Source organism: Onychomys torridus, chromosome 1 (assembly GCF_903995425.1).
Source record: "Onychomys torridus chromosome 1, mOncTor1.1, whole genome shotgun sequence".
NCBI lineage: Eukaryota > Metazoa > Chordata > Mammalia > Rodentia > Cricetidae > Onychomys > Onychomys torridus.
The window spans coordinates 59,831,355-59,851,975 of NC_050443.1; the positions used below are offsets into that span (position 1 = coordinate 59,831,355).

The 20,621-nt window shown below is 45.2% G+C and overlaps 1 protein-coding gene across 1 annotated transcript in view; it reads left to right on the forward strand.

The window, feature by feature from the left end:
• Positions 1-20,621, forward strand: part of Wdr93 (WD repeat domain 93) — a 54,345-nt gene that overhangs the window by 7,756 nt on the left and 25,968 nt on the right. Inside the window, exons 2-8 of the mRNA XM_036191601.1 lie at positions 651-988; positions 1,553-1,745; positions 3,701-3,765; positions 9,803-9,902; positions 12,967-13,082; positions 15,026-15,064; positions 19,235-19,270. Of these exons, the coding sequence (XP_036047494.1) occupies positions 689-988; positions 1,553-1,745; positions 3,701-3,765; positions 9,803-9,902; positions 12,967-13,082; positions 15,026-15,064; positions 19,235-19,270 (849 nt within the window). The 5' untranslated portion in view covers positions 651-688. The remainder of the gene's footprint in view (positions 1-650; positions 989-1,552; positions 1,746-3,700; positions 3,766-9,802; positions 9,903-12,966; positions 13,083-15,025; positions 15,065-19,234; positions 19,271-20,621) is intronic.

A 20,621-nucleotide genomic window follows, 5' to 3' on the forward strand; every position in this document is an offset into this window, starting at 1 on the left:
CTGTAAGCTTGTATTTTATATAGACATATAGAGGAGAGCTGCTAAGTTATAACTACTTTAGAAATATCTAATTCTTTTGATTTTTCAGGCTTTTAGTCAGTAGTCTTTCAATGTCTCAGACATTTCTGTAGACTCTCAAAGAATCTCACAGATGCAGGTCGCAGGGCACGGGGTGGGGGTGGGGAGGTTGGCAGCGGGCACCAAATGAGACTGATAAGGGAATAGATTACACCACAAAGATTGAAATGCCGAGCTGCACCTGATTAGGCCTGAGGAAAGAGAAAGAGAGCTCTCTCTTTTTGGTGGCTTGACCAGAGCCATTTACAAAGGCAGACAACCTGGGGGAGAGGGATCAGCTGTAAGTGGGTTCCATTGGAACAAAAGATGGTTACTTATCCTATCTGGAGGGGAGGAAAGACAACACAATGCCAGATTTTTCCATCACAATGCACATCATCTTGGGGGTACCTGTCCCTTCCTTCCGGCACCCTTGTCAACATGAAGACTGTATCCCAAGAATGTGGTAGCAATCCTATGATGCATTAGGAAGTCCAGTCTGAGACAGACAGTCCCACAGGATGCTGTGCTAGAGAAGGCTAGCTTCTTGTTTACCTTTCTTTCAAAGTCTCTTTGCTCACTTTGCTTCTCAGCTTTGAATTCCCAGAAGTCCTCAGTGCCACCTGCTGTCATGTCAACCTTCAAAGGAAGTCAAGCTCGGAAGCCAAGGTTGTCTGTGATCAGCAAAGGACCACTGGAGGTCCCATCTCCAACAGAGGCAGACTGGCCTAAGGATGACGAGAAGGGTTTTGCCTTCCGGGACCTGGGTCAAGACCTGGACTCCCTGCCTCAGCCTTACCGAATGATCAACAAGCTGGTGAATCATCTGTTTGACTGTGCATGGGAAGTTATTGAAGAGAGAGAAGCTTTACGGGAAATTGAGAAAAACCGGATCATGCCCACCATCTACCCTCCAGTTGCAGAAATCCAGGTGTGAACAAGAGTGCCTGTTTTTCATTTGAATGTTAATGAAAATGCCTGAATCAGGGAAGGAAGGAATTCCCACTGAGCTCTCTATCAAAAATGTGGGTGTGTTTTTGATAGTAGGCTTGCTGCTATTGGTTAAAAAAAAAAAAAAAAAATCTGGCAGTTGTCTGTGGGAAATGGGGTGTTGTGGTTAGTTGACGATTACACAAAGGCCCTTTCTTTTGTGTTATTGACACTGAAAAGCTTCATTAATGTATTGGGCCCCCTCCGTGCTTGGCAGTTGAGAACTGTCGGTGACTCAGCTCTTCTTCCCACGGGACACTAGATTTAGTAAAGCTCAGGACCTGCCGTCATGCTTATGTTCAGACTCTACATCTAGTCTCAACTTCTGTTTTCTCTGGCTACTCTCCCCCAAAGCGAAATGCTTAAGGCAAGCATTTTCAACAGGTCCCCAAGTTTGACAATAATGTCTAGAAAGAGCCCTCTTTGAAAAGTTGGCTCAGCTTGCTTGATGGCATTGATAGCTGAAAAGAATCAGTCTTGTCCTTCTGTGTCTGTGTTTCCCCAGCTCAACAAAATGCCTGGTGGTATGGCTGTCTCCCAGGAGTATCTGTTCATTGGAGGAATCAAAGGATTCTCGATCTATAATCTGCACAGTTGCAAAAGAATGTATGTCTGGGAGAAGTTTAAGGTTGATGTTTCTTCCATCTGGGCCACAGATGTGGGGAATGAAGTCCTTATTATTCCTGTGGATGAACTAGGTATTTGTTTTTCTTCATTTTTAGATTTATTTATAAGTACCTGTACACTGGCATTCAGTTTAATCTCTTTCCCAAGTACGGTGGAGTCAGGCACGGCGAGTTCTCTCTGCTCATGGAGCTGAAACTGCCATCTATCCACGGAAGGTGTTACCTGGCCTAGTCCAACCCTTCTCACGTGGTAGCCCATTTGGTTCTTCGCCTGCCCAAGGGAAGTGCAGTTTGTCACCGTCCTGTTGGAAGAGACATCTTGAGGTGTAGAGGTTAAATAATGGAGGTAATAGAATGGGCATGTCAAAGCAGGGTAGCCCCAGTGTCCATACCCTTCCAACACTGAGCCCTGCCACCCAGCTGCCCCTGCTTCTCGACACAAGTACACTGGAGTACCTACAGGCATGCTGAAAAAGTCAAACCGGAGAGGCATGAGGGACACAGAGAGAGAGAAAGTGGGGTGTTGGGTGTGTGTGCAGGGTGGGGTGGGCTGTGCAAGAAGGTCTGCTGTTTTCATTGAAAAGAGAAGTTTCCAAGGTCTGAGCCAGGACAGGGGCTGATAAATGAAAAAGAGAATTGTACTGTGATGGTCCCAGATGTGAATTTAGCCAAAGTGAGGCGGAAGATACAAAGGGATTTTTGGTTCTGTTTTTTTCCCCTTTCCTCTAAGTATAAAATGAGTCCCAAACGAGAAGCTTAAAAAAGAAGCGAGTGGGCTGGCAGGATTGCCTAGTGGGGACGAAAGGCCCCCTCGCTATCTTGCTTTGGTTCGGTCCCCAGGACTCATGTGGTGGAGAAGGGAACTGACTCCTGCAAGCTGTCCTCTGACAGCCACATGCCTGGAGGGCCCAGGTGCCCCAATAATAAATACATTGTAACAAAAACTTAAATGTCCTTAGATGAAAGGGAGTCCAATAGACACAATGACCAGTTGCAGCTCACACATGCAACCCAGCACTTGCAAGGCAGAAGCAAGAAGATCAGGAATTCAAGGTTATCCTCAGCTACATGGGTTTTTTTGAGGCCATCCTGCATTATATGAGCGCCTGTCTCAATTACCCTTTCTACCAAAGAGACTTAATGGTAAAACCTGTTTATGGTGGAGGAGGCGTGCTGGGCAGCACAGGCAGTGATGCTGCCTTTGTGATGGATGCCTGGGTGGAGGATAGTGCCATTCCTTGACGACTGTGCCAGGAGAATGAAGGATATCTGTGTAGGACACGGGGACTCTAGGCTAAAGGAAAAGCCATCTTCATTACAATCCTTTATACAGGTGGTTCCATGTCCGTGTTACCTTCTTTTGATGAATTTGAAGGCAGACTGCCTTGCTGCCCTTGTACAGTGTCCCATGAATCTTTATTAGGATGGATTAGAATTTCACCCACCGTGGGCCGAACACCTTTATGTGGTCTGTCCATATCATGAGTGCAAAGGCAGGTTATGAGAAACTGGGAGGTCCTAAAGAAAGGTAAAAAGTCATGGCAGGTGACAATGGCATCCTGAAGTCAGCAGAATTAACTGGACGAGGAGCCTGGGGGTTAAGGCACATGGAAAGGCAAGGGAGAATCTTTTCTCTCAAAGGAGCTTAAGAATCCAACACACTCAGAGCAAACAGTTGGGTGCCCGTGTGAAGACGTGTGTGATGATAGCCAGAGTAGAGGCTGGGATTTCAGGATGGACTGCTGTGGCTGGTTTGCTTACAGGAGACTTCCAGGAAATGTGGGTTACACCAGCTAAGTATGAGGGGACTGGGAGGGAGAGCAAACTGAATATTTCAAAGTCAGGTGGAGGAAGGCTGGGGGACCAAGAGGCCACATGGGGCAGCAAAGCAGGGGTGGGACAGTGAGTTTAGAGTCACCATCCCCTCCTGGTGTCCCTTGTATGGTGTCATGGAATACCTATCCCATGACTACATCCTGGCCCTTCCCGGCTCCCTGGTCTCAGAGTCTGTTATTTTTCTCTTTCAGGTATTGTTAGATTGTTTTACTTGTATAAAGACAGTCTTTTTCTCATCAAAGCCATCAATGAAACGGTGAGTCCCTCTTCTTACACCTTTACCTGAGGAACACCAAGTAGGTAACGGAAAGCACATTCCCGATAAAGACTTGTACCCAGGATGTATGGAGCAGCAGCAAATCAAAAGCACACTGAAAGCAAGCGGGGCCGAGATGGCTCAGGTGCTTGCTGCAAAGCCTGATGCCAGGTGACCTACGTGCATTTCTTAGGTCCTGTATGGCCGAAGGAGAGAACAGACTCCCAAAAGTTGTCTTCTGACCTCAGTGTCATGCTGTGACACACACACACACACACACACACACACACACACTTATAAAATTGCTTTTTTCCATCATCAACGTTTTTATTCATGTGAATTGTTTAAAGTGGGCATCTATACCAGTTGTCAAGTGAGGAAAGAAATTTCCCCTCTTTTGGTAATAAAGCTCCAGGTCACCCCATCATGGATTTTGTAATCCTCAGAGACATACAGTCTTTAAAGATTGTGTCCCACTTTTAAAGAGCGATCTTGCTCCAGTGGACGACAGTTTCTTCCAGGCCCAGATGCTGTCAGTGTTGCACATGACATGTAGTTCCTTTCCCAGATGGTTAGGAAACCATCTCCATCTTTGCGGCTAGAAAATCTTCTCAAACCTACGGGCACCACAGCCTCTAGTAATGTCTAAATGATTTTCATAATAACTGTCTGTCCTAGTTTTTAAAAAATGGCTTCCTTCTACCTGGCTTTCTGGTCCAGGCGGTAAGATGGCGCTGCCACAGAGCACAGTGTAGAAATGGCAGTGACTGAGCCAGAGCTGCCGAGGACGAAGAAACGAAGAAGGGAGAGGGGCAGGGAAATGAATCCCGTGCCAAGAGAGACTCTGTGAAAGCTCCAACTGTTCTACAACCGCCGCAGATTCTTGCCTGGAAAACGCAGCTGCTGTGGCGACTGCGCAGTCAGCTGATGCTTGCAAGGCTCTGTGACGCTCTTGGAGATTCACAAAAGTCAATGATGAGCATTTTTTCTAGGGACATATATGATAAGACAAGATCCACCTCTCACTAAGGGATGCGATGGTATGTCAACAGCCTCCAGAGAGCCTTAGAACTGGGTCATAAAAATGCCCAAGGCACAGCAGGAGTTGAATGCAATGCAGGGGCTGGAGACATAAATGGCTTAGCCAGCAGGAATGCCCTGACTCCAGGCCCCAGGTTTTTGACACCGTCTAGCCTCCTTGGGCACCCACGGCATGTACTCTTCAAGATACACACAGTAACATATGTACATATATATGTCTATACACACATATTCATATAGTCATGGAATGGAAAATAGCAGAAGTTTATTGTGTATCTGTGCGTGTGCATGAGTGTGAGTGTGAGTGTGTGTGTGTGTGTGTGTGTGTGTGTGTGTGTGTGTGTGTTTGAGAGAGAGAGAGAGAGAGAGAGAGAGAGAGAGAGAGAGAGAGAGAGAGAGAGAAGCGGAGAGTCTCTGCACACATGTGGAGGTCAGAGGATAACTTTTAGGAGTTGGTATCTCCACTGTGGGATTCAGAAAGGACTATATTTCTCAGTATGTTTTTAATTAATGTGTTCTCAAAACTATAGTAATGCAAGTTTTTAAGGTTTTTAATTTCAGTTTGACGTGTGTGTGTTCATGTGTGTACATGTATATGCAGATGGGCATGCTTCTATGTGAAAGCCAGAGAACAACTTCCGGTGTCTTCCTCTGTCATTCTCCACCTTAATTTGGCACCGGATCTCACTAAATCTGAGTATAGCTTGTTGATTTGACTGGAGAAACGAACTCAGGGACTTCTTTTCTCCAACTCCCCAGCACATGGATTACAGGCACATCATGCTACAACCATTTTAACATCATTATCATCACCACCACCATTAAATGTATGTTTTGACAATTTGCATCCAACTTTTCACATGAATGCTGGGGATCCAAATTCAGGTCCTCATGCTTGTGTGCCAAGGGCTTTGCCAGCTAAGCCACCTTTCCAGCCCATGGACTTTGGGGTTTTTGTTCATTGTTGTTTTTGTTTTTTGAGACAGGGTCTCTCTATGCTGTCCTGCCTGGACTGGAATGTGCTATATAGGCCAGGCCAGCTTTGAGCTTGTAGAGGTCTGCCGGACTCTGGATTAAAGGTGTGCACCACGGGCCGGGCGGTGGTGGCGCACACCTTTAATCCCAGCACTCGGGAGGCAGAGCCAGGCGGATCTCTATGAGTTCGAGGCCAGCCTGGTCTACAGAGTGAGTTCCAGGAAAGGCACAAAGCTACACAGAGAAACCCTGTCTCAAAAAACACAAAAAGGTGTGCACCACGATGCCTGATGGGCTTTGTTTTGATTGTGATGTGAACATAGCAATTGTGAAAGATACTAATATCCTCTATGAGGCAATTGAGGGAACTGCAAAACAGCCTAGCTATTAGCTTTTATTTAGGAATGCATAATGTGGGCTTAGATAAAAATTAGCAATCTATTGCATTTGGAAGGTAATAAATTCAATAAAATTGTGATGCCATAATGCAATTGTGAGGAAACAATGGAACTTCTTGTTGTGACAGTGGAGCAGCGACGCTACAATGCATCGTTACTGCAGTTCTGTGCGGTTTGTAGACTCACTATGCAATATTGTTACAGTGCAGTACAGTGAGGTCACAGTGCAGTATAGTGATGTCATAATGCACCACTGTGATGTCACAATGAATCACTGTGATGTTACAGTGCAGTATAGTGATGTCATAATGCAACACTATGATGTCACAGTGAACTATAGTGATGTCCCAATGCATCACTGTGATGTCACAGTTCACTATAGTGATATAGTATAGTGATGTCCCAACGCATCACTTTGATGTCACAGTGCACTATAGTGATGTTCCAATGCATCACTGTGATGTCACAGTGCAGTTAGTGATTTCACAATGCATCACTGTGATGTCACAGTACAGTATAGTGATGTCACATTGCATCACTGTGATGTTACAGTGCACTATAGTGATGTCACAATGCATCACTGTGATGTCACAGTGCAGTATAGTGATTTCACAATGAGTCACTGTGATGTTACAGTGCACTATAGTGATGTCATAATGCATCACTGTGATGTTACAGTGCAGTATAGTGATATCACAATGCATCACTGTGATGTCACAGTGCACTATAGTGATGTCCCAATGCACCACTGTGATGTCACAGTGCAGTATAGTGATATCGTATAGTGATGTCAGAATGTATCACTGTGATGTCACAGTGCAGTATAGTGATGTCACAATACATCACTGTGATGTCACAGTACAGTATAGTGATGTAGTATAGTGATGTCACAATGCATCACTGTGATGTCACAGTACAGTATAGTGATGTCATAATGAATCACTGTGATGTCACAGTGCAGTATAGTGATGTCATAATACATCACTGTGATGTCACAGTACAGTATAGTGATGTCATAATGAATCACTGTGATGTTACAGCGCACTATAGTGATGTCATAATACATCACTGTGATGTCACAGTACAGTATAGTGATGTCACAATGCATCACTGTGATGTTACAGTGCACTATAGTGATGTCATAATGAATCACTGTGATGTTATAGCGCACTATAGTGATATAGTATAGTGATGTCACAATGCATCACTGTGATGTTACAGTGCACTATAGCGATGTCACAATGTGTCACTGTGATGTCACAGTGCACTATAGTGATGTACTATAGTGATGTCCCAATGCGTCACTGTGATGGTTCAGAGAAGCCTTTTGCTGTTCCTTATATGACGGCACAATCACAAATCTTCCAATGTAACATTGTCACAGCGTGTTGTTAATCAGTGTGACATCATTTGCGGCCAATGTGCTTTCACGGTGGAGTTAGTGACACCACAATGCAGCATAGTTGTGACAAAATGGAACATTGTAGTGACACAGTGCAGACCGTCATGGTGACACAGAGCAGTCCTGTTGTCACAGAATGAAGCATTCTCACGCCACGGTGTAGCACTGGGCTGTCTCAGTGCAGCGTTCTGATGATGCAACAGAGCACGATCTTGTCACAGTCCAGCACTGTGGTGTCAGCGCACAATGGAGCATTGTGACATCACAAACAGCATTGAGATTGTAGAACGGGGAACTGTGACGTCACCATGCAGCATCGTGTTGGCACAAGTCGGCATTTTGAGGCAATAGCCACAGTGCAGCGTTTGTATTTCACAGTGCAGCATTTGTATGTCACAGTGCAGCGTTTGTATGTCACAGTGGAGCATTTGTATGTCACAGTGGAGCGTTTGTATGTCACAGTGCAGCGTTTGTATGTCACAGTGGAGCGTTTGTATGTCACAGTGGAGCGTTTGTATGTCACAGTGGAGCGTTTGTATGTCACAGTGCAGCGTTTGTATGTCACAGTGGAGCATTTGTATGTCACAGTGCAATGTTTGTATGTCACAGTGGAGCGTTTGTATGTCACAGTGCAGCGTTTGTATGTCACAGTGGAGCGTTTGTATGTCACAGTGGAGCGTTTGTATGTCACAGTGGAGCGTTTGTATGTCACAGTGCAGCGTTTGTATGCCACAGTGCAGCGTTTGTATGTCACAGTGCAATGTTTGTATGTCACAGTGCAGCATTTGTATGTCACAGTGCAGCGTTTGTATGTCACAGTGCAATGTTTGTATGTCACAGTGGAGCGTTTGTATGTCACAGTGGAGTGTTTGTATGTCACAGTGGAGCGTTTGTATGTCACAGTGCAGCATTTGTATGTCACAGTGCAGCGTTTGTATGCCACAGTGCAATGTTTGTATGTCACAGTGCAGCGTTTGTATGTCACAGTGGAGCGTTTGTATGCCACAGTGGAGCGTTTGTATGTCACAGTGCAGCGTTTGTATGTCACAGTGCAATGTTTGTATGTCACAGTGGAGCGTTTGTATGTCACAGTGCAGCATTTGTATGTCACAGTGCAGCGTTTGTATGCCACAGTGCAATGTTTGTATGTCACAGTGCAGCGTTTGTATGTCACAGTGGAGCGTTTGTATGCCACAGTGGAGTGTTTGTATGTCACAGTGGAGCGTTTGTATGTCACAGTGCAGCATTTGTATGTCACAGTGCAGCGTTTGTATGCCACAGTGCAGCGTTTGTATGTCACAGTGCAGCGTTTGTATGTCACAGTGCAGCGTTTGTATGTCACAGTGCAATGTTTGTATGTCACAGTGGAGCGTTTGTATGTCACAGTGCAGCGTTTGTATGTCACAGTGGAGCGTTTGTATGTCACAGTGGAGCGTTTGTATGTCACAGTGGAGCGTTTGTATGTCACAGTGCAGCATTTGTATGTCACAGTGCAGCGTTTGTATGTCACAGTGGAGCGTTTGTATGTCACAGTGGAGCGTTTGTATGTCACAGTGCAGCGTTTGTATGTCACAGTGCAGCGTTTGTATGTCACAGTGGAGCTATGCTATAGCATGGTGGAGCCTTGTGCTGACCACACGGGGACTGATTATGCCGCCTTTTTGATGTTTGAAAGTCTGTGTAGTCCATTGGTAGGTATGGAGATATATAATTAGAACTGTTGGCTCTTTAAAAAAATTAGGGAGCTCACCAGTAACTAGTCCAGCCACCTTGTTTTGACAGCAGCTCTCAAGCTTCTTCGAGGGAGCACACCCATCCCCCAGCCTCCCTCAGCTGGCCCCAAATCGGAGGAGCTTTATTCCAAGGCCACACCCAGCTTCTGCTGTCCTCTAGCTAGAGGTTTTGTCCAACAGGCACCAGTGTTCAGTGTCATCGGGAACTGACTCTGACTCAGCTGAATAATCGGCTTTAGGGTTTGCAAATCACATCTGATGGCATCCCATGACCCCTGGGGAACTACGCCTAAAGCAAGTTCCATTTCTCCACGTGCTGTCTTGTCCAGTTCCTGTACAAGGATGGGAAACTCCAAGGGATGTGAGGCACCTTGCCATGGCAAGCTTCTGGGAGACCCCTGTCCTGGGGTGACGTACAGGAACCCCTGCCACACACTCCTCCTCTCTAGCTCCCAGCACCCACTCTGTTGGCATCCTTTTTTTTTTAGGTTGGCATCTCTTCTTTTCAGGATGACCCCAGCAAGCAAAGCGCCTTTGTAAAGATGGAGCTCTCTCAGAGCGGGGACTACGCAGCGTTCCTCTTTCAAGGCAAGCTCGCCCAAAGCTGTGAAAGCTGTGAGGGGGTCTGATTTATGTCTCTTCCAGACCCTCACTGCCGACATTTTATTTAAGAATAACTTTAGATTCAGATACATGTGGTGATACACACCTATAATCTTAGCACCGGGGAGGCTCAGGTAGAAGGATCGTTAGTGTGAGGCTACATAAGTGAGACCCTGTCTCAAAAACCAATACCAAACAAACAAAGAAACAACTTTCAATTTAAAAAATAGCAAGGGCTGGAAGATGGCTCAACAGTTAAGAACACTGGCTGCTCTTCCAGAGGGCCAGGGTTTGATTCCCAGCAGCCCCATGACAGCTCACAAGCATCTGTAACTCCAGTTCTAGAAGATCTGACGCCCTCTCCAGGGCACTGCACACAGGTGGTATGCAGACCTACATGGGGAGGAAACATCCATACACAGAAAATAAATAAAAACCAGGAGAGCAGCAAAGCCGTTCTCTGTGGTGCGGGTGCAGAAACAAGGCCAGGAACCGGGGACTGGACTGGACTGCTGACAAGACTTCCATCACTTCATCTGTTTGTTTTCTTGCTGTTTTCTCCTCTTTGCTTTAGGCAAGGATACACTATCGAACTGATTCACAGGTCCCCTCCTGGTGCACCCCTGCGGCAGCTTCTTGGTCATTGTATGGTTTCTGTTCTCTTGACATTTTTCGAGAGAATCAACCAGATAGCTGGTGGGGCGCCCTTCACTTCCACATGCCTGCCTGTTTTCTTGTGACTCAGCCAAGGCTGAGGATTTTGGGGGAGCTAGCACAGGCCCAGGCACTGTCTCAGGAGCTGTATGGTCCCGGGTTGACTCACTTTTGCTGGTGTTAGCCTAGATCACAGGTTCTTCCAGGCTGCCTCCAAAATCCTGTGCCCAAGCAATCCTCCTGCCTCAACCTCCAAAGTGGTCGTCACTCCAGGTCTCCACCACCATGCCTAGCTTACTTTTCTCTTTTTCATCCTCTAAGGAGCAAGTTGTTACGTCCAGATAGCACTCAGAGGTAGGTGGTTCAGACGTCTCCCAGAGGCAGGAGAATCAGATTGGACATATGTTAAAACCACTATTATAGTTATTAAACATTTGGGGGGAGATACTTTGAGAAGATAAATATATTTTTTGTATTCTTTCTTTCTTTTTTAAAAATTCTTCTCTCATATGTTACACCCTGGCCACTTTCCCTTCCTCACCGTCTCCTCTCTCCCCCAGATCCTCTCCTCTTCCATTTCCCTTCAGAAAGGGACAGGCCTCCCAGGGATATCAACCAAACAAGTATATATCAAGTTGCAATAAGACTAGGCACCTCCACAGAGAATAGGTTCTAAAAAACCAGCTCATGTGCCAGGGACAGATCCTGGTCCAACTGCTAGGGGCCCCACCAACAGACCAAGCTACATGCAGAGAGCCTAGGTCGGTCCCATGCGGGCTCCCTAGCTGTTGGTCTCAGAGTCTGTGAGCTCAACTTGATAGGCCATGAGTTGTTGACTCCCATAGGAGGCCTGCCCTTTCTGAGGAGTGGATGGGGGAGGGGAGAAGGGAGGTGGAGGGAGGCAGCAGCAGGAAGGGAGGGAGGGGAAACTGTGGTCGGTATGTAAAATAATTCAAAAATTAATTTTAAAAAGGGATTAGGCACTTTTGCTCATATTAAAGCTGGATGAGGCAGCCCAGCAGGAGGAAAAGGGTCCCAGAAGCAGGCAAAAAAGTCAGATTCCTGGTTCCCACTGTTAGGAGTCCCACAAGAACACTAACGACCATAACATGTATGCAGAGGGTGCTAAGATTGGTGGGTAAAACTTTTTTGTTTTATTTTTGTTTTCCAAGACAGGGTTTCTCTGTGTAGCCTTGGCTATCCTGGAATTCTCTCTGTAGACCAGCTGGCCTCAAACTCAAGAGATCTGGCAGGTAAAACCTGAAGAGAATGAAGATACAGTTTTACCTGCCAGTCTTAGCCCCGTTATCCCGTCTTGCCAGGGGCAGTTAGGCCTGTGTCAACAGAACCTATTTTATTCAATTTTTTGGTAGTTTGATCTTCAGCTTTTAAATAGTTGAACATATATTATGTGAGTCTGGATACATACTCCCCACTCCGGGCCCTCAAATGTTAACGGCTTTAGGAAGATAGAGATTTTATAATGCTTTCTGTGTCAAAGGACATGTCAGTGGCTGGAGCGACAGCTCAGCAGTTAAAAGCACTAAGTACTCTTCTGGAGGATGCAGGTTGGCCCCCCAGTGTTGATATGGCAGCTAACAACTGTATGTGACTCTAGCTTCTAGGGATCTGACACTTCTTCCAGCCTCTGCAGGTGCCAGGCACATACATGATGTACAAACACACATGCAGGCCAAACACTCATGTATTTGTGTTCTTGGGCTGTCATAACAAAGTTCCACAAAGCTTAGAATGACAGGCATTTGTTCCCTCATAGTGTTCTGGAAACCAGAAGTGTGACATTACAGTGTTCAGACGATTATATTATATGGAACATTGAAGCAGGATCCCAGTCCATGTGAGAGCAACCTTTCCCAACTGGATCAATATTCAGACCAGGAACCCAGTGTGTTCTTGTGATGGGAGAAGATCCAGCTGCCTCCCATAGATCATCTCAAATGTTGGCCGGAAGACTTCTCTGGGGTCTGTCCCCATTCCAGCTCTCCCTTTGCTCCAAGACTCTCTTACTATGCTTCCATGTGCCACCTTCCTACCCTAGGTGGCCATGCCAACTCTAGGGCTGAATGTCAGCAGAACTGACTATGTGCATCATAGAAAATGGGGCTTAAAAATGCAGTTGCGTCAGTGTTGTGGGAGAAGCCCCCATTCCATTAGTCGGCAGTGGCATAAGGGGTTAACTCTCCACGCAAACGTTGCTTGGTGAGTCAGGGCTTGCCACTGCCTCAGTTTACGAAAGCTCCTCTTCCATGGATGCCTACTGCAAAGGTCCTGGGTCTCCGGGCCAGCACTTCTGAGAAAACAAGACACTCTTCAGCTGAAACTTGCCGCCTTCTAGCTGTTACTTAATGCTTGCTTACGTGGTTTCCCAATGCAGGAGCTGGGGATGTTTGGCTGGAAGTGTACAAATTGCCCAAGGAGACTTGGCTTAAGGAGGTGGAGCACCCATTGTCTGCTGTAAACCCAAAGAAAAAAACCAAGCAGCTGCAACTGGTAGGAAACTTCTCTTTCAATCACTGATTTTCTCTCCGCCCCTAGCCCAAGTCTAGCCTAAATTCTCCATGGAACTAGCAAGGCCACTGAAGGCTTGACGGATGACAATAGGAACAGTGAACTGTCCCCAAACTTGATTTACTTTAGATAAAATATTTGTAAGCAGAGGAGCCCAAGGGTCAGGGTCTCTCCTGACTTGGACTTAGTAACCCTGAGACTGCACACAGGCATTTCTTTTTGGGGGGTGGGGCCGGGGGCTTTGTTCTGATTCCTGCCCACAGATAACTTTCCCTCTCCTGGTCTGAGTCGATCCTTGAAGGTTTCGAGTTCCGTTAAGTCTCTCAGAGTATAGTAATGGTGGTTTTTGTTTGCTTGGTTGGTTGGTTTGGTTTTTTCCAGACAAGGTTTCTCTGTAGAGCCCTGGCTGTCCTGGAACTCACTCTGTAGACCAGAGACCCTCCTGCTTCTGCCTCCCAAGTGCCGGGAGTAGAGGTGTGCACCGCCACTGCCTGGCTTTTGTTGTTGTTGTTCAAGACAGGTTTTTGGTTTCTCTGCATAGCTCCGGCTGTCCTGGAACTCTCTCTATAGACCAGGCTGGCCTAGAACTCAGAGATCCTGAGTGCTGGGATTAAAGGTGTGTGCCATCACCGCCTGGCTATTCATTTGTTTTTCCATACACCGAGAATCGACCAGCATGCTACAGTGATAGATCTTTCACTGTAAATTATAGAGTTACTTAAACATAAACTGTTTTCATCATCACTATATTTTCCAAATCAGAAATCGTCACTTTAGGAACACGATACAAGCTGCTGGGCATAGGGGTGCACACTTTTAATCCCAGCGCTCAGGAGGCAGAGGCAGGTGGATCGACATGAGTTCGAGGCCAGCGTGGTCTACAAAGTGAGTTCCAGGACGACTCAACACAGTAGATCCATGTGCAGGAACATCACATGGCGCTCTATACACATAGTCAATTTTAAAGAGAAAAGGGGGCCCTGGAGATTGCTCGGTGGGTAAAAAAAACCACACTGCCAAGTTGGACAACCTGAGTTTGACCCCTGAGACCCACATGGCAGGAGAGAACTGACTTCCACAGGTTGTCCTCTGATTTCCACAAGCAAACCATGGCACACACAAGGCTCACAAATAAACAAAAGTAAATTAATTATTAAATTAAATTATTAAATTAAATATTAAATCCAACTGTTTAAATATTAAAATTTAATTTATTAAAATATAAAATAAAATAATTAAAAATATAATAAAAAAATAAATACTCATTTCAAGTTTCTCCAACATTGATTTTTCTTTTTTTCTTTTTTGAGACAGGTTTTCTCTATATAGCCCTGTCTGTCCTGGATCTCGCTCTGTAGACCAGGCTAGCCTCAAACTCACGGAGATCCACCTGGCTCTGCCTCCCGAGTGTTGGGATTAAAGGCGTGTGCCACCACCACCGGGCTCCAGATGTTGATTTTTGTAATGGTGCCTTAACTGATCCACTCACCCCACACTTACAGTCATTAAGTACTTCGTCTTTCTCCAACTACAGTTGAAGGTCCTGAAGAACAAGGATTGTGTCTTAGACCCCTGCAGGCTAGAGGATTGCCCAGATGTTGGGCCTCCGTGTGTACTCCATGAATTCACTTCTTTTTGTTATTGCTGTTTGTTGTTTTGTTTTGTTTTTCGAGACAGGGTTCCTCTGTGTAACAGTTGTGGAACTCACTTTGTAGACCAGGCTGGCCTCAAACTCACTGAGATCCACCTGCCTCTGCCTCCTGAGTGCTGGGATCCAAAGGTGTGCGCCACCACACACAGCCCATGAATTCCCTTCTTAAAAGAGGAAATGGGTCCAGGGGAGAGAGAACATCTCTGTAGATAGCAGAGGATCAGGATCATACATTGTACCTATTGTGAGTTCATTTCCATTGTTTTTTCCTCAGAGCACTCCTGACCCTGCTGTTCCAGAAACTGTAGAACCGGTAAGAAACTTTAAAGACCATCTTTAGAGAGACTTAAGTTACATTTGAACTTTGAGTTACATTTGCTTATGAGTGAAAAGTACATCAACTATCAAGTATACTGACTGGCACAATGTCATGCTGGGGCCCTGCTCCCAACTTCTCTGGATCTTAATCTTACAATCACTGAAAATAGCCTCAAACCATGTGACCTGAGGCTAAAGGGAACTTAACTCCAGCCCCACCACTTACAAAGCCCCTTCCAAGGCCATGGCAGCGGCCCTCATGATGTAGCTACATCATCTTTGATTTTTATAAAATTTGCAAATATGTTGATGATCGACATCACATGAAACCGATTTCCCTCTGCTGTATTCTCCCTCATGTTGAGTAGTGTTTAGAATGACTGTGGGCATTTTGGGTTCATAACTTCATGGGTATTTGTTTTTGAGGCAGGGGGTCCATGTAGCCCACACTGGCCTGGAACTAACAGTTTTTCACTGCCATCCAGTGCTGAGATTCCAGACACACGCTGCCACGCCCTGATTTTGTTCTTTCCCTTCAAGAGGACCCCATAAAACCTGGACTTGCCCCTGCCACAGTAACAGTGCAGTATACTAAGACAAGGTAACTGTGGAGTTCGTTTTCATCTTGGAATGCTCTTGGAGATGCTGCAGACTTCCTGTTCTGGGGGACATGGAGCACACCCTTTCTTAAGTTTTAGCAGAGGACCACAAATATCTGAAATGGGGTCTCTTGCTGGAGCCGGTTGCTTCTACTCTTTAAGTTATACTTTGTCTCAAGCTACATAAACACCACATGACAACATCACTCTGGAGAAGTTAGCTCACGTAGGGGACAGCATGAGGCATAGTCTCAGCCAGCACTTGAGAGATCCACCTAGGAGGATCAAGTGTTCAGGGTCATTCTTGACTATGGAGCAAGTGTGAGGCCAGCCTGTGGTATAAGAAATTCTGTGCGGTGGTGGTGGCACATGCTTTTAATCCCAGCACTCGGGAAGCAGAGGCAGGTGGATCTCTGTGAGTTCCAGGCCAGCCTGGTCTACAGCGCGAGATCCAGGATAGGCACCAAAACTACACAGAGAAACCCTGTATGGAAAACAAACAAACAAACAAAACCAACAACAACAAAAAGAAATTCACGTAAATAATGGTTGAGTCTCCTCCAGATAGAAGTGTTTAGGGCTGGAGAATTAAAAAAAAAAAAAAAATGACAAGAAGCCAGGCATGGTGGTGCACAACTTTAATCTCAACACTCAACAAGCCCAGGCAGGCAGATCTCTGCAAGTTCCAGGTCAACCTAGTCTACATAGTGAGTTCCAGGGCAGGACCACCACATATTTAACTTATTGATTTTTGTATGTTGCTTAGAATGAAGGTACAGAATTTAAAGAGATACTCTCAGAAAGGAAAAGGGTGGCCGGAGAGATGGAGAGATGGCTCAGTGATTAAGAGCACTTATTGCTCTTGCATAGAGTCTGGGTTTAGTTCTCAGAACCTACATCAGGAGACTCAGAAGTGTCTGTAACTCCAGCTCCAGGGAATTTGATGTCCTCTTTTGGCCTCTTCAGGCACCTACTCTTGCATGCACATCCCTCCACCCAAACACATGATTTCAAAAATTAATCTACTGGACGGGAGAGACTCTTAGGGTCCTGCACGTGGGTGCAGAGTTTACATGTCAGAACGAGTGTCTCTGTGGGCTCCCCACTGTCCTGTGCTGGGAGCCCCCTGTTTTCTCCCTCCCATCCTGGCACTGTTGGCCTCTTTCCCGAACTTACCATCTCTCCTTGGCTGCTGTTTAGTAACTTTGTGTCTCCTAGACAGATACCCACAGCTATAAATTCTGACAATCTTTTCTTTTTCTGGTTCTTGCTGTATTATATTTTCCAGGGTCTCTAATAAAAATGTTGAACATAGCAGTAAATAGCCTTTATCAATTAAATATGTGTCCCTCTAGCCTCAGCTTGCTAGGAGTTTTGTTTTATTTAAATCAAGAATGGAATTGACTTTTTTTTTTTTTTCTGAGACAGGGTTTCTCTGTGTAGCTTTTGCACCTTTCCTGGATCTCACTCGGTAGCCCAGGCTGGCCTCGAACTCACAGAGATCCACACTGTCTCCCGAGTGCTGGGATTAAAGGCGTGCGCCACCACCGCCCAGCTTTTTCAGAAGATTTATTTATTTATTATTATGTATACAGTGTTCTGTCTGCACATATCCCTGCAGGCCAGAAGAGGGCACCAGACCTCATTACTGATGGTCATGAGCCACCATGTGGTTGCTGGGAATTGAACTCAGGACCTTTGGAAGAGCAGCCAGTACTCTTAACCTCTGAGCCATCTCTCTAGCGGAATTGACTTTTATCAAAGTTCTTTTCCGCATTAGAAGAAATGAACGGTGTGTATATTTAAGGTACATAACATGATGCTGTGGGATACATATAGATTTTTCAAAGAGGTCTCCATGGTGAAGCAAATGAATATACATCTATGCACACGTCTGTTGGTTGCTGCTTTACGAGAAGCGCAGTAAACTCCCATCCAGCACGCTCTCGTATACAGCGCCGTTTGTTAGTGTCGCCTCGAGTATATTCGTCTTCAGAGTGCTCGTCCTGCCCACTGGCTTCATAACCTCCCACCTCACTACCCTTTTCCACCCCTGTGCCAAGGCAACACCTGGTTTTCTATCTCTGTATGTCCCATACTTTGTTGAGGTTCTACACTGAGATTGTAGTTTGTGTCCCGGGAGTCCACCACAAGTGAAGACTCGGGCCCTAGACTGGTAGAATTGGGAAATGCTGTGGAACCTTTAGGAGAGGGAGCCTAGCAGTCACTCTAGTGTTCTCTGGAATCCTCACAAGAGGGAGCACGCCTGGCCCTCCCCTTTCTCGCTAGTGCAGACTGTCACTTGGCTTGCGCCTGCACCTGCTCCGGTCATCCCTCTGCATGCCATGAGGTGACGGAACTGAGAGAATGCTACTTGTATTAGTTCGCTCTTCGCTGCTAAGATAAATACCAAAAGCAGCTTGGGGAGGAAAGGGTTTATCCGGTCTTATGCTTCCATGTCACAGTCCACCATGGGGCGAAGCCAGGACACAAGCTCAAGTCAGGGACCTGGGGCAAAGGCCGTGGAGGAAAGCTGCTCAGTGGCTTACTCCCTGCTGGATTGCTAAGCTACCTTTTTATGCAACCCAGAACCACCTGCCCAGGGGTGGCACCACCCACAGTGGCCTGGACCCGCCCACATCAATCATTAGTGAAGGAAATGCTCCACACGCTTGCATCCAGACCAATCAGATGGAGGTATGTTCTGAGCTGAAGGTCTCTCTTCCCAGATGACTCCTAGCTTGTGTCAAATTGACAAAACAGACCAAATAGACAAAAGCACCTAACTGGCACAGGCCGGCTACACAGCTTGTGCTGTGCTGTTGGGTAGAGTTCTGTTTGGGTGATCTTCTCTACAAACATAGACTCACACACATACACACGTGCACACACACGATAATCCTAGGTTCACAGGTATTTTCAAGTTTAGATATGAGATGTGAGTCTGGCTTATTGTCCTTGTGTGTGAATTTGGATGGTTTTCTGTTCAGCTTCTGGTGTCAGGATATGCTAACCTTCCTTGTAAGGTAAGGTGTCTATCCTCTTAGGTGAGAGTCTTGAGGTCTTACTTAGCAGCAATAATTTGTATTATGTTTTCAACTTCTATGCTGTTCAGTCCATTATTTTTTAATGTTTTGAGTCAGTTTCAGTGATAATTCATTTTGTTTAGGCATTCTATTTTATAGATATGTGTGTGAGGGAGGAGGGGGGATCTATGTGCGGTATGTGGAGTGAGTAGAAAATTTCTTAATAAAGAAAAATGAAAAAACATGAAGATATATGTGTGTGAAGCTGAGTGTAGTCCATGCCTTTAATCCCAGCACTCAGGAGGCAGAGGCAGGTGGATCTCTATGAGTTTGAGGCCAGCCTGGTCTACAGAGCGAGTTCCAGGACAGCCAGGGCTGTTACACAGAGAAACCCTGTCTCAAAACACACACACACACACACACACACACACACACAAGATATGTGTGTGAATGTTTCCTTTGTGATTTTTTTCTTTTGTCTATTTCTGTTTCTTGATCATAACATTACTTATTTGTGGTTTTTTTTTTTTTTTTTTCCAGAGCTTGGGACCAACTCAAAGCCCTAATGCAATCCAGGTAAATACCTATCACCAAGCCCACTCCATAGCCCCTGGGCTACTTTGTTTTTAAGATCATCTCTTCACAGATCTAGCTTGCTTGTTTCAGTTTGCTAATATTTTATTGAATTTTTTGCAACGTGACAACTTCCAAGTCTGTTGAGATTTGTTTTATGCCAAAAATTGGTTTTCATTGTTAAATACATTTGAAAAGATGGTAAACTCTGCTTGTTGTGGCCCAATTATTCAAGCCCTCTACATCCTTTATTGCGTTTCTTCCTGTATTTGTTCTGCATTTTATTCACATTTCAGTATGCTTGCCCCTACGACCCTTTGGAGGAGGAGTCCGGAAGACTGTGTTTGTTCTCTCACTTCTGTGAGGTTTTTGTTTGTGTATTTTGAAACCCTGGTATTAGATGCATAACAATTTGGGAAGCTATGTTTTCTGATAAACTGACATTTTAACATTATTTGTGTACTCTTTGGTCCTGGTTATTTCCTGGTCTTTGTTCTGATTGACTCTAAGTCAGACATTAGTATTAGCCACCTCAGCTTTCTTTCCATTATTTTGAGTTGATACATACCACCAGTTTTAATACTTTTATTTTTAACCTGTTATTTATATTTAAACTGAGAATTAAAGTAGGGTGTCTCTCTTCTCTCTCTCTCTCTCTCTCTCTCTCTCTCTCTCTCTGTGTGTGTGTGTGTGTGTGTGTGTGTGTGTGTGTGTGTTTGATACACCATCTCTCTGTGTAGATAAAGCTGATTTTATTTTATTTTTTAAAATAATTTATTTTTATTTTATGTGGATTGGTGTTTTGTCTAAATCCCCTGGAATTAGAGTAACAGACAGGTGTGAGCTGCCATGTGGGTGCTGGGAATTGAACCCAGGTCCTCTGGAAGGACAGCCAGTGCTTTCAACTGCTGAGCTACCTCTCTAGCCCCTAAAGCTGATTTAAGACTTACCCTTTAGCCCAGGATGGCCTCAAACTCATAATCCTGCTGCCTCCGCCTTCCAAGTGCTGGCTTAAGTGAAGTTTCTTTTTGACACCATATGGTTGAAATTTGTCTCTTTATTAGATATGTCTTTCTTATTTTTGTGCTGGTGCATTATGCATATTCAGTAAATATTGATAACACAGGGATATAAGAATGAATGAAATCCACCTAGCTATCAGAACTGATGTATCTGCCTTTTAAGTGTAGTATTTAGGCCATTTATATTTAATGTTGTTAGTGGCAAATTTGAGTTTAAGTCTACCATCTTTCTATTCCATTTCTACTTGTCTTGTTCATTCTTCTTCTTTTTCTTGACATCCTTAAGAATTGTTATTTATGTATTTATGTATGTATGTATGTATGTATGTATT